This window comes from Phyllostomus hastatus, unplaced genomic scaffold (genome assembly GCF_019186645.2).
Source record: "Phyllostomus hastatus isolate PE091 unplaced genomic scaffold, TTU_PhHast_1.1 phas_contig_29, whole genome shotgun sequence".
NCBI classification, from domain to species: domain Eukaryota; kingdom Metazoa; phylum Chordata; class Mammalia; order Chiroptera; family Phyllostomidae; genus Phyllostomus; species Phyllostomus hastatus.
The window spans coordinates 47,466,895-47,478,820 of NW_025333835.1; the positions used below are offsets into that span (position 1 = coordinate 47,466,895).

The following is an 11,926-nucleotide window of genomic DNA, read 5'->3' on the forward strand; positions in this document are numbered from 1 at the left end:
ACTGGCCCCGCTGCCCCGGCCCGTCCCTCCACGGCTGCGACCCATGTGTGTGTCTCTAAAGGAGGTGACCCTGACCTCTCGGGGTTTCCTGGAGAGCGGATAACTCGCTGGACACGAGAAAGGGTCAGCCTGCGTGGGCTGTGGCGTGGGAAGGTGCAGGGCACTGTGCTGGGGAGCGGGCGGGTACCCCTTCATCCGGCGCTCGCAGCAGCCTGCAGGCCGACTTCACCGCGTGTGCGGGAGGGGCCCGGTGCCCAGGGCCCCCCTCCACCGTCGCCGCCCCTGCTGAGTGGTGAGCCGCGGGTCCAGGTTCCACTGTGTGGCCATCGAGTGCAGAGCGTGAGGACGGTCTTGTGTTTCTTCCTCTCTCTTCGCCACTGAGGGTTGGTGGTGCCGTCCCCCCATTGTATTCAGAGGGCAGGACGGGGGTGACTAGGGGCCCGGGGCCCAGAGCCCCTGTGCTGACCGGCCTGGGCCTCAGGCTGGCGGCGGCCACTCGGTCACTAAAGACAGGACAGAGTCCCATCCCCAGGGGACTGCTGTCGGGAGTGAGGGGCAGGTGTGTGCGGAGTGCTCAGCAGGAGGCCCGGCTCGAAGTGGAGGGAGGAAACCTGCGCAGTCACACTCACGAGTGCTGGGGAGGTGCTGGGCAATGGGGTTCGGGAGCTGCTGTGTATAAAAACTACAAGGAAATCAATAACGGGAGGAAAATACGTACAGACAGCAGTGGCTTCAAACACCAAGACCAAAAATGGTGCTCAGTGCCAGGCATCAGCCACAGGAAACGGGAGGGGACGCGTGGGCCTTGCCCCTCATCAGCTGAGCGGATGCCCCGACCTAGCGCTGCCTCTGGGTCCCCGTGGAGACACGGGCGCCGTCTCGCCGCGCGTTGGAGGAGCCGCCGCCCGTGGGCAGTGGGGTCACTCAGAGTGTGTCTGTGTTTTCGAGCAGAGCTTCCCTGTCCAAGGAGGACGAGACCGGGCGAGGGGCCCGCCTCCCGGCCATCCAGGAACCAGGGGACGCTGCCAGAGCAGGGGGCGGGGGCAGCAAAGGGGGGTCTTGTGGACGTGGGGTGGCTCCGGGGCCGAGGGGAGCTTCCATCAGAGGAGCTGGGCAGGGTGCACACAGTCAGGCCGTGGTGAGCTGGGGTCCCCAGGAGGCAGGCTCCGGGTGACCGGCACGCCCAGGCGCCCTCTGCTGGAGCTGCTGGGGTTCACGGTCTCTTCGCCCGCCTCGGAGACGAACCCAAACCGAGTTAGGACGGCGTCTTCTCCGCCGCCTTCTCCGCGCACTGCCCACCCGCCTCCCCGCTGCGCCTGGGGACAAAGGCGCCTGCCGACCGACCCCTGGGCCCCGTTCACACCCCTCCATCCACCCCTCGGCTCCGAGACCCCGTTTCTGGTGCCCGCCAGCCTCAGCCTTCCCGCCCCGCAGGGCGCGTCCGGCCCCTCGCCCCACTGTCCCGTGTGAGCGTGCCGCGGGCACCCCGCGTGGTCACAGCTGGCACTCACTACGCGCCGGGCTCTGCGGGAGGGGACCCCGGGACAAAAGGACAGCTGCTCGGAGCCGGACTCCGGACGCACCAGCCTCACCTGGGCGCGGCAGCCGCCGCAGCCGGCAAAATCCCTCCTCCCAGTTCCCCGGGGCGTCCAGCGTCCCGTCTGCCCGTGTGCGAGCGTGTACCGTCTCTCTTAATGGTGCTAACCGGCACACGCGTGCACTGCCGTCGCTTGAGATTTCTTATGAGACAGACACATCAGAGGTGGAAAGCGTCGTACACACCCAACCCGTCACCGCCAGCCCCCTCCCACCCCGAGAGCTCGACTCTCTGTGCCATTTAATTCTCGGCAGCTCGGGGACGCGGGTGCTGTGGTGGTTCTGATCTTCCGGCCGAGGAGCTGGCGGCTTGGCCGTGTCGGCTGTCCCGAGGGGACTCTGCTCCTGGGGGTCGTGAGCTTTCACGGAGACAACACACTCTGTGCCTCGTGCAGCGCGGGGTCCGGCTCCCCGCCCCGGGGGCTGGGAGGGGCTTTGTGCAGTTTCCGGGGCGGGCCCGGGGTTCCGCTCCCCTCCGTCCCAGCACTGCCCGCAGACTGCAGCCTGGGAGCCTCCAAGGTCTGTCACCGCCCCCCCAGCCCCCTGCCCGCCCCCCCCCCCGGGACCCTGGCAGCATCTCCTAAACGTGGAAGGTTCTCAGCTCAGAAGGTTACTCAGAAAACACCTGTGTCGCTTCCCGCCCCTGTCCCCACGTCTCCTCCTGTTTCTCCTCTGTGGGGCCGGATGAGAAAAGTGCCAGGGTCAGCTGGTCCCCTCCCCGGACGGACCCCCAGAGTGGGGGGCAGGGCCGGGAGCGTCCATCCTCGAGAAGGAGGCAGAGCGAGGTGGGCCCCGGCCTGCGAGGGGAAGTCCGTCCCGTCGGTAATTACCCCCTCTCTCCCCACAGGGGCTGAACTGCCGAGTCAAGAACAGTAAGTGGCCTTTTTTGCCCTTGTTGCTGCTTCTTTGATCATAAAGCGGGACCTTGTGCTGACCTCTGATGGGCGAGGGCCGCACCTCCAGCAGGAGGCGCCCTGGAGAAGTGTGCGCACGCACGCATGCGCACTTCCGCTTCCTGGGAGGACGCGCATCGCTCCGGCCTCTGCGCTCAGGGCTGAACCCTGGGTGCTGCTCCGCGTGCCGGTCGCCCCCCTGTAGAGGAAGTCACATCTGTGCCGTGGATTTTGTTCTGTGTTGTTGTTTTTTAAGATTTTATTTATTTTTAGACAGGGGAAGAGAGGAAGAAAGAGAGGGAGAGAAACATCCCTGTGTGGTTGTCTCTCAAGCGCCCCCTACTGGGGACCTGGCCCTCAACCCAGGCATGCGCCCTGACCGGAAATCGAACCGGTGACCCTTTGGTTCTCAGGCCAGTGGCACTCAGTCCACTGAGACACACCAGCCAGGGCTGTTCTGTGTTCTAATTCAGGAAGGAGGCACACATTGCAAGTGTCTGTGCTAATGAGGGACCCTGGCGTATAAAACTAAAGCAACTCTGATCTGTGCCCCGTGCTCCCTCAGCCCCATCTCCAAGCACTGCTCCATCTCTCCACCCCGCCTGTGCTCTGTGCTCTCCCTTGGGGTCCCCTGTAGGCTCCAGAGCTTTGCAGCGACTCTGGACTAGCAGGAGGAAAGGGGGGCGGCTACTGAGATCGCCTCCGAGGGTCGAGGGTTGTGGACCCCAACTGGTTAAGGTCCCGCCCTCCAGACGGGACGTGCAGCTGGGCGTCTCGCGTGCATGCTTCCGTTCCTTGCAGTTTATCCAGAATCTTGCAGGCCGCGGCCACCTCTGACATCTGCGTTTCCTGGCCACCAGGTACCTGCCTGGATGACAGCTGGATCCAACCTCGACACTTGACCCCCTCGTCCCCAAAGGACGTCCAGGTTGAGGTGCGGGTGGCCCGCACCCAGGATGGAGACCGAGTCCCCGTGGTTCACATCCAGTGGGCACTGCAGACGGATGGTGAGCGGGCCTGTCCACGGGACCGGGGGTCCCTGCCCCTCCAGGGGCACCCACAGCTGGACCAGCCGGCTGCCCCCCTCAGACTCAGAGTCAGGCTCCCCGTCCTGTGCTCAGACACAAGGGCCCCGATTGAGAGCTGAACATACCCTGCATGTCACGCAGCGAACACTTTCTCGCTGTTTCAGAGACCAGACTCGACCAGGTGTTCCCGTCCCGCCACTGTCTGTGACAGGCCTCCCCTCAGCCGGGCGTCTTTGCGTCCCTGGGGAAAAGGCCGCGCGGTGAATATTTACTGCAGCACTAAGTGTTTATGGGGAAATAGTCCCACGTTTGCCAGTCTGCTTTGCCCTTTAATCTAGGGGCTGCTGTCCCCTGAAGCGACACCCCCAAACCTCTTGGGGGTAGGCGGTTGCAGCCCGGGTGGGCTGGGGGGGGGGCTTTTCTTTCTGTGGCCCCAGCTGCTGCTGCTGCTGCTCTTGCTGCTGTTGTGACAGCGTCTTCCAGGACGGTGGCCACCACGTTCGGCCCCCAGGCCCTGTGGCCAACGCCCCAGCCCCAGACTTGCAAAGCCCTTGCTCCCAGCCCAGTGTGGGTGCTGCTGGTCCCTGCCTTGCCGGGAAGTAACCTCTGCAGGGCAGGCGGCAGCCTGCGTAGGCCCAGGAGCTGGGAGGAGCAGGAAGTGGAGGGTTGGGTAAGACACAGATGTTCTTACCCCAGAGGGAAGTGACACACCCAGTGACTGGTCTAGTTCGCCTGCAACTGTCTCCCCTCCTTACCCCCCACTCCCACCCCCACTGCAGCCAGCATCCTCTCCTTGGAGGGGGTGGAGCTCTCTGTCCTGCAGCTGACCACCAACGAGCGGCTGTGTGTCAAGTTTGAGTTTCTCTCCAAGCTGCAGCATCATCGCAAGCCGGTAAGAGTTGAGCTTCTGGGCACGTTTTGGGGAACTTCCCAGTTGAGCGCAAGCCCTGCGTTCCTTTCCTGCCTTCCTTGGTGAGTCACTGCAGGAAGTGGAGGGGGCAGCGGACTTCCCCGGTGCACCCCCAGCCCCCTTTATCTGTAACCGAGAGTGATTGGAGCTGGGCCCCGCCCCCCCCCCCGCCCCGCAACGAAGGGACCTGATGTGTCCGGACCGAAGGACCAGAGCGGGCAGGCCACCGGCTTGTGAGCTCTGCACAACTTTGGCTCCAAGCAATTCTGATGCCGGTTTGAAAATGCTCATTTAGATCTCCCGCAAACACAGACGCCTGCCCGTGTTTAATCGGGGACCCCAGACTCGAGTGCCGGGTGCATGGTGAGGACCAGGTGCTCTGAAGAGATCCCTGGCTCTCCCACTGGAGGTGGGGGTGTTACTGAACACAGTTTTTAGCTGCCTCCCGGGAGCCAGCTCTCCCGTGGCCCCCAGTCCTGGCCCGGCCCCCTGACGCCTCTGTTCCGCACTTCGAGGGGCCGGTGGGGGCCGAGGGCTCGCCCCTGAGTCTCCTGGGTGGGATCCAGGTGCTTTGACGTAGGCAGGAAGGACCAGGGGAGATGGAGCCCAGATACAGGAGTCTCTGGTTTTGGATCTTGTGATGGTTATGCCTCCTGCTTCACTGAACTTTGGGGGTGGGGGGTGGGTGCTTTGGGCGCAGCTGCACGGGAGGCGCGGCGGGCGACCTGCCCGACACGCCATTCCACCCTTGTCCTCAGTGGCGCTTCGCCTTCAGCCACTTCGTGGTGGAGCCCGGCCGGGAGTACGAGGTGACCGTCCACCACCTGCCCAAGCCCATCCCGGACGGGGACCCGAACCACCAGTCCAGGACCCTCCTCGTGCCGAGTGAGTGCGCCCTGCCCTTCACCACACGGGGCTGGCCCTGGGCTCCGGGGACCTCCGGCCGACAGCCGCGGTCTGGTCCTGGAGCTTGCCTGGAAGGAGCCGTCCTCTAACGGGCTCCCCGGAAGGAAGAGGTGGCGACCTCAGGGGTCCGCAGCTGGGAAGGAGAGCGAGCTCGATGAGACAGGGGCCTGACGCTCTCCCTCCTTCTGGGCCTGCAGACTGCGACAACCGCGCCATGAAGGAAACCAGGCCGTGCGTGAGCGCAGGTGAGCGCGGCCAGGGCCCTGCCAGGGGAGCCTCCTCAGGGGCACGCGGGCCCCGCCTCACGCCCGCCCGTGTCTGTGCCCGGGGCAGGCAGCCTGTGGGAGCCCGACATCGCCCTGCGCCTCCTGGAAGCCCCCCAGCAGCTGCAGGTCAGCTTCGCCCCGTGGAACGAGTCCGCCCGCTACCAGGTCCTGCTGGAGAGCTTCCGGCGAGACGACAATGAGACGTGTTTCCAGCGCACGGTGGACATACCTGCGGTAACGCTGCCCCCGCCCACACCCCGACATGGCTCAGAGCCGCCTCTCGGCCCCTCACTGGTCCCCACAGAGCTGTGTGCGCCGGGAGCGTGGCACCTGGCGGGCGCTGAGCCCTTTTTCCTGCATGTAGGGCGTGGTTGACACGAAGTTGTTCTGTGGTTGAGGTTTCCGTTGGCCCTTGCTGTCTCTAGCGACAGAGTGCAGCTGGTCTCTGCCCTGCTCGGCAGCCCTGTCTTTGTTTGTTTGCTTTTAAACCCTCACCCGAGGACAGCCCCACTGATGTCGGGGTGGGGGGGGGAGACAGAGGGGAACGTCAGTGTGACAGGGACGCATGGATCGGTTGCCTCCCGTACACGCCCCGACTGGGGATCAAACTCGCAACCCAGGCCTGTGCCCTGGCTGGGAATCGAACTCGTAACCCTTCAGTTAACGGGACAACACTCCAACCCACGGAGCCACCCAACTAGGGCCTGTTCACCCTTCCCTGGCACACTTCCTCCCCTCTGTTCTCTTCTCGTTGGGCTTTGCTGACTCAGTTTATTCCAAAAAGGATTGGAGGACGTGAGAAGTGTTGAAATGCGGAGGAAGGGTAACTGAGGGTGAGGCAGGCAGGTGAAGCCGGGGCACGATGAACACCAGAATCAGGGCCACGCCGCAGGGGGTGGGCACAGGTCTGTCCCCACGAGCCCCCGCACCCTCAGCCGACAGGGAGGTGCCGGGCACTGGCTGTGTCCCGAGTTCCCAGCGGGCCCAGGCACCGGGGAAATGTAGTTTTGTGGGCCCAGAATCCGGAAGGTGTGGGTCCTGGCCATCCCGGGGCGCCCCGACACCCCCACCTCGAGCCTCCCCTCTGCTTCCTCCACAGCCCACGGCGGAGGCCCTCCACCAGCGGGCCAACCTCACGTTCCTGCTGCCCAACGCCGACTGGTGCTGCCGCCACCAGCTGAAGGTGGGTGGCTGGTGCGGGGGGGTCGTGCACAGGGGGCACTCCTCCCGTGGGGACCGGGGACGGGAGGAGGACAGCCCCTGGCGGGCGCTCGTCCTGAGGACCCCACGCCTCCCCTGGGCGTGGGTGCCCACCCCACAGCCGAGGTCCAGCGCTCGGCTGCTGGGGGAGCCCCAGCCTCCCAGCGTCCCCTGTCCCCTTGCTCTCAGATCCAGCCCTTCTTCAGCAGCTGCCTGAACGACTGCGACAGACGGATCGCGAACGTCAGCTGCCCCCCGACCGTGGACCCTCCAGGTAGGAGGCGCAGGGCCGTCCCGGGACTCGCTGGGGCTGGGAATGGGTGACGGTCAGCAGCTTGTGTTGGACCCCGACCTGGCCCGGGGGGCAGGGACAGAGTCCAGCTGGGGTCATTCAGGCCTGTGATGCAGGGCTTCAGAGAGACACCCCACCCAGTGGGACTCCAGAATGCCGTCTCGGCCACGTAGCCTCGGGCAAAGGGGCCGCCTGTCTGACCTCAGCCTCCGTGGCTGGGGATGGGGTTGTCACGCCCCCCACACAGGACAGGGTGCTGTAGCACGTCATCGTTCTTAAGGGGTTTATTTTAAAGATTTCCTTTATTCACTTAGAGGGGAAGGGAGGGAGAAAGAGAGGGAGAGAAGCATCAATGTGTGGTTGCCTCTCGCACGCCCCCTACTGGGGACCTGGCCCACAACCCAGGCCTGTGCCCTGACTGGGAGTCGAACCGGCGACCCTTTGGTTCTCAGGCCAGTGGCACTCAGTCCACTGAGCCACACCAGCCAGGGCCACATTTTTGCTTTTAATCCTTACAAGTTGGGAACCATTGTACCAGGATGGTGAGACTCCCTCCCCTGGGTTCACGGATGAAGAAACTGAGGCTCAGAGATGTTGTGACCCTCCCAAGGTCATGCCCTGGGGCGGCAGCAGAGCGGGTCCACAGGCCCCTGCAGCCTAACCGTGGCTCCGCCCACCCTGAGCCGGAAGCAGCAGGCGCAGCCCAGCCTCCCAGCTGGGTGGTGGGAGCCACTCAGCGGACCAAGACCCAGGTGGTCCACGTGGCTGGTTCCATTGAGCATGCCCCGTACCCCCAGGGCTCCCTGTCAGGCCGCAGCCATCCACAGGCCCTCAGTGGGGGTCGGTGACAGTCTGGGGACCCTGCACATAAGTGAATACCATTTCCTTTTGCTCTCATTGCAGGCCCGGTTGCAGGTAAGGCCAAAACTCCTTCCCAGCGTGTGCCATGGGGGGCCCAAGGGGGCCTTCCTTAGGGGCCACATGAGAAGCCCCCGACTGAGTCTTGTGTGGAGCCAGGCGCCCAAGGTTGAACCAACAGGCCTGCCCGGGGCTGGGTGAGGCCACCGGCATGTCATGGTGCAGGCCGGGCCTCAGGGCGGGGGGCCTCGGGGCGGGGGGCCTCGGGGCTGGCACCACAGGCCTCCCAGCCACACCTCGCGCTGCTCCGCTCCCGCAGACTACGTGCCCCTGTGGGTGTACGTGTTCATCACGGGCGTCGCCATCTCGCTGGTGGGCTCCGCCATCCTGCTGACCCTCTGCATGACCTGGAGGCTGTCGGGTAAGGGGCTGGGTAAGGGCCCAGACAGGGTTTTCTTAGGACAAAGAAATAAACAGGTGTCGGTCCCCCTCCGCGCTGCCGCTCTCTCCGGCCGGGTTCCAGGTTCCAGGTTCCAGGCAGGAGAGGGCGTGGGTCTGTGGTCGGGCGCCCGGCCCCGCCCTGCCCGCTAGCGCCCTGGGCACCTCTTCTGTTGATGCGGGAGGCCGCCTGCACCCGGCAGGGCTCTCAGGGTTCGGTCTTGGTCCGTGTTTACTGCCGGGGTGGGGGGGGGTGGACCGCGACCCCAGCCCAGGAGCCCTGCGGGGAGGGTCTTTCTCCAGAGGACGGTGGGCTGGTTGAGGGAGTTCAGGTCTCCGTGAACCACAGGGCACCTGGTAGGCGTCAGGGATGCTTCCATCACCTCTCTGCAGTCGCGCTAGGGACCCGCCCCAAAGTGCCCGCCCACAGTGGGCGAGGGGAAGGACAGGAGCCCCACTGGCCCTGGGAAGGCCCGGGGGCGGGGAGAGGGGACAGGGGAGAGGGAGGGGTTGAAACGGAGGCTTCCCCTGCACCTGGTGGTGCCGTCTGCTTTGTGGCTCTGAGGGGAGCCGCTGCTCAGATATGCTGCTCTCCCCTCCTCACCCCCAAACTCCCAGGAGAAGACGTATGGGGTGGGGTGGGAACTCCTTCTAGAGACCCCAGGTTCCTGCTCCCTCTCGGGACACCTCTCGCTCAGGAAGGGTGTTCCCTCCCACGCCTGCAGGGTCTCCGTGCAAGTGGCCAGGTTGTGCAGCGGGGCCCTCCACCTCCACTGGGGGGGGCTGGCTGGGTCCTCGCCCAGAACACCTGTGACCCCTGCCGCCTTTGTGTGTCCGACGGGCTGGGCACGTCACACACACCAGCTCACTGAACACCCCCAACCCATTTCACAGAGGCACAAACTGAGCTTCTGAGGCATTAATAACGTCCCCAGGTCTCAGGGCTCGTCTCAGCCAACCAGGGGTCACCGCTGACTGTCTGATCCCCCAGCTCTGGCTGCTTTCCCTTCTGCGGGGCCCTGGGGGCAGATGGGGGTGCAGCTCCCCCGTCAGGCGCGGCCGGGGTCCCTGTTTCTCTTCTGAAAGAGCCAGTGCAGTGTCGTTCCTTTCAGGGTCTCGTCGTGAGAAACCGGGTGCCAGGGACCCAGGTCAGTGTTTCCCGGTGTGGGCACGCCGGGGTGGGGGGCAGTTTGGGAAGGCGGACTGGAGGGGTCTCCTGACATACCTGGGTGGGTCTGACTCCTGTGTCTCTTCAGAAGCCTTGCCTTTCGGGGGCCGGCCTTCTGCACCCCCTTGGATGGTGAGGGTGGGGGATGTTGTTTAAGTCCCTCAGACGGGGGAAGGGCAGGCCAGGCGCCTGCCATTCGCTGTGAAAAGAGATTGCCCCTGTAACGTTTCTGTCCCCTGGGCGGGCCTCTGCACCCTTCTCTCCTTTTTAGTAAAGTGCAGGCTGAAGGCCAGATAGAAGTGTGAGGGGCCGAGGAGGCCCCAGGCTGTGATTCTTTCCATGCAGCCAGGACGGGTCACACAGCAACGCCTGGCCCACCCCAGGGCCCGGAGCTGGCCAGCACAGCCTGGTCTGGTCCACCCACGGGCCGTGGTGGGAGCGTCTGCCGGAATACACCTGAACCCGGGGCTGGGCTTGCTTTTCCCCCAGATGCCGTGCCCACTGCCGGCCTGACGCCACCTCCCCTGAAGCCCCGGAAGGTCTGGATCGTCTACTCGGCCGACCACCCCCTCTACGTGGACGTGGTCCTGAAGTTCGCCCAGTTCCTGCTCACCGTCTGCAGCACTGAAGTGGCCCTTGACCTGCTGGAGGAGCAGGTCATCGCGGAGATGGGGGTCATGACCTGGGTGGGCCGCCAGAAGCAGGAGATGGTGGACAGCAACTCCAAGATCATCATCCTGTGCTCCCGAGGCACCCGGGCCAAGTGGCAGGCCATCCTCGGCTGGGAGGAGCCTGCCGTCCAGCTCCGCTGTGACCACCAGAGGCTCGCCGGGGACCTCTTCACCGCGGCCATGAACATGATCCTGCCGGACTTCGAGAAGCCGGCCTGCTTCGGCACCTACGTCATCTGCTACTTCAGTGGCATCAGCAGCAAGGACGACGTCCCCGACCTCTTCCACATCATGCCCAGGTACCCGCTCATGGACAAGTTCGAGGAGGTGTACTTCCGGATCCAGGACCTGGAGATGTTCGAGCCGGGCCGGATGCACCGCGTAGGGGAGCTCACGGGGGACAACTACCTGCAGAGCCCCAGCGGCCGGCAGCTCCGGCAGGCCGTGGACCGGTTCCGCGAGTGGCAGGCACAGTGCCCCGACTGGTTCGAGCGCCAGAACCTCTGCTCGGCAGCCGACCAGGACCTCCAGTCCCTGGACGAAGAGGTGTTTGAAGAGCCGCTGCTGCCGCCGGGACACGGGATCAAGAAGCAGATGCCGCTGGTGCGGGAGCCCACTGCGGAGGACGGCCTGGCGGTGGAGCTGCTCCTGACCGAGGAGGGCGGGCAGGTGGCCCGGCTGCACCCCCGGCATCAGCCCCAGGGGCAGCTGGTGGCGCAGAGCCTGCAGACCACGGTGCTGGCCCTGGAAGCGGCCCCTCCCGCTCAGGCTCTGGAGCCTGTCTCGCCTGCTGTGCTCAGGAGCAGCGTAGCCACTCAGGTGGCCGTTGTGGAGGGGGGTGAGGCCTGCCCACTGCTGGAGGGTTCTGGCCCCCAGCGGAACAGTGTCCTCTTCCTCCCGGTGGACCTGGAGGACGCTCCTCTCTGCAGCACCCCGAGGGCGCTGTCGGACGACCTCCCCGGGGCCGTAAGGGAGAAGCTCGAAGGCTTGATGCTCTCGCTCTTCCAGCAGAGCCTGAGCGACCAGGCCCCTGAGGTCTGGGGGCGGCCGGCGCCAGCCCTCCAAGAGCTACACACGCCCTATGGGGAGGGGCAGCGGGAGTCGGTGCAGTCTGACCAGGGCTACATCTCCAGAAGCTCCCCCCAGCCCCCCGATGGGCTGGTGGAAGTGGAGGAAGAGGAAGCCGGGCAGGACCTGGGACAGTCGGCCAAGCAACTGTCCCTGGAGGCGCTGGAGAGCCTGCGGAGTCTCCAGAGGCGGCTCCTCTTCCAGGAGCTCCGGAAGGACTCGGGCTGGGACAGCATGGAGCCCGAGGGCCCAGTCACATAGGGCCTGCAGACCCAGAGCGCGAGAGGGAGTGTGAGTGCCTGGGTGTGCGCGTGTTTCTGTGTGTATATATGTATATACGTTCCCGTGTGAAATGGCACCTTTCAAATGCAGACATCCTGATTTTGATGCCTAGACAGCCTTCGTCATTTTTCTTTCTGGGGCCGTCTGGTCATCCTCCATCCCCCCAGAAGTCTGCAGCCCATTCCCAGGAGCTGGCGGCAGTGGACTGGAGTCTCCATCGTTCACACATTTGTTCACTGTGGATTTTGTGCCTGCTATGTGCCAGGTGTCCAAGATACAGAGATGAACTGCACCTGTCCTTGGCCCTGGCCGCTCAGGAGCAGGTCTGCAAACACAGGTGGTGTGCAAGC

At 64.9% G+C, this 11,926-nt stretch overlaps 1 protein-coding gene across 1 annotated transcript; it reads left to right on the top strand.

Annotated features, from left to right (window-relative positions):
- Nucleotides 1-2,437: 2,437 nt before the first annotated feature.
- IL17RA (interleukin 17 receptor A) lies at nt 2,438-11,687 on the top strand (the record flags this gene model as incomplete). Its single annotated transcript, XM_045839051.1, has 12 exons — nt 2,438-2,468; nt 3,350-3,496; nt 4,297-4,409; nt 5,186-5,312; nt 5,531-5,578; nt 5,667-5,833; nt 6,699-6,782; nt 6,989-7,073; nt 7,995-8,006; nt 8,269-8,370; nt 9,500-9,535; nt 10,045-11,687. Coding segments are annotated over 12 exons (2,463 nt in total), but the record flags the coding sequence as incomplete, so codon positions are not given.
- Between the last annotated feature and the right edge of the window lie 239 nt (nt 11,688-11,926).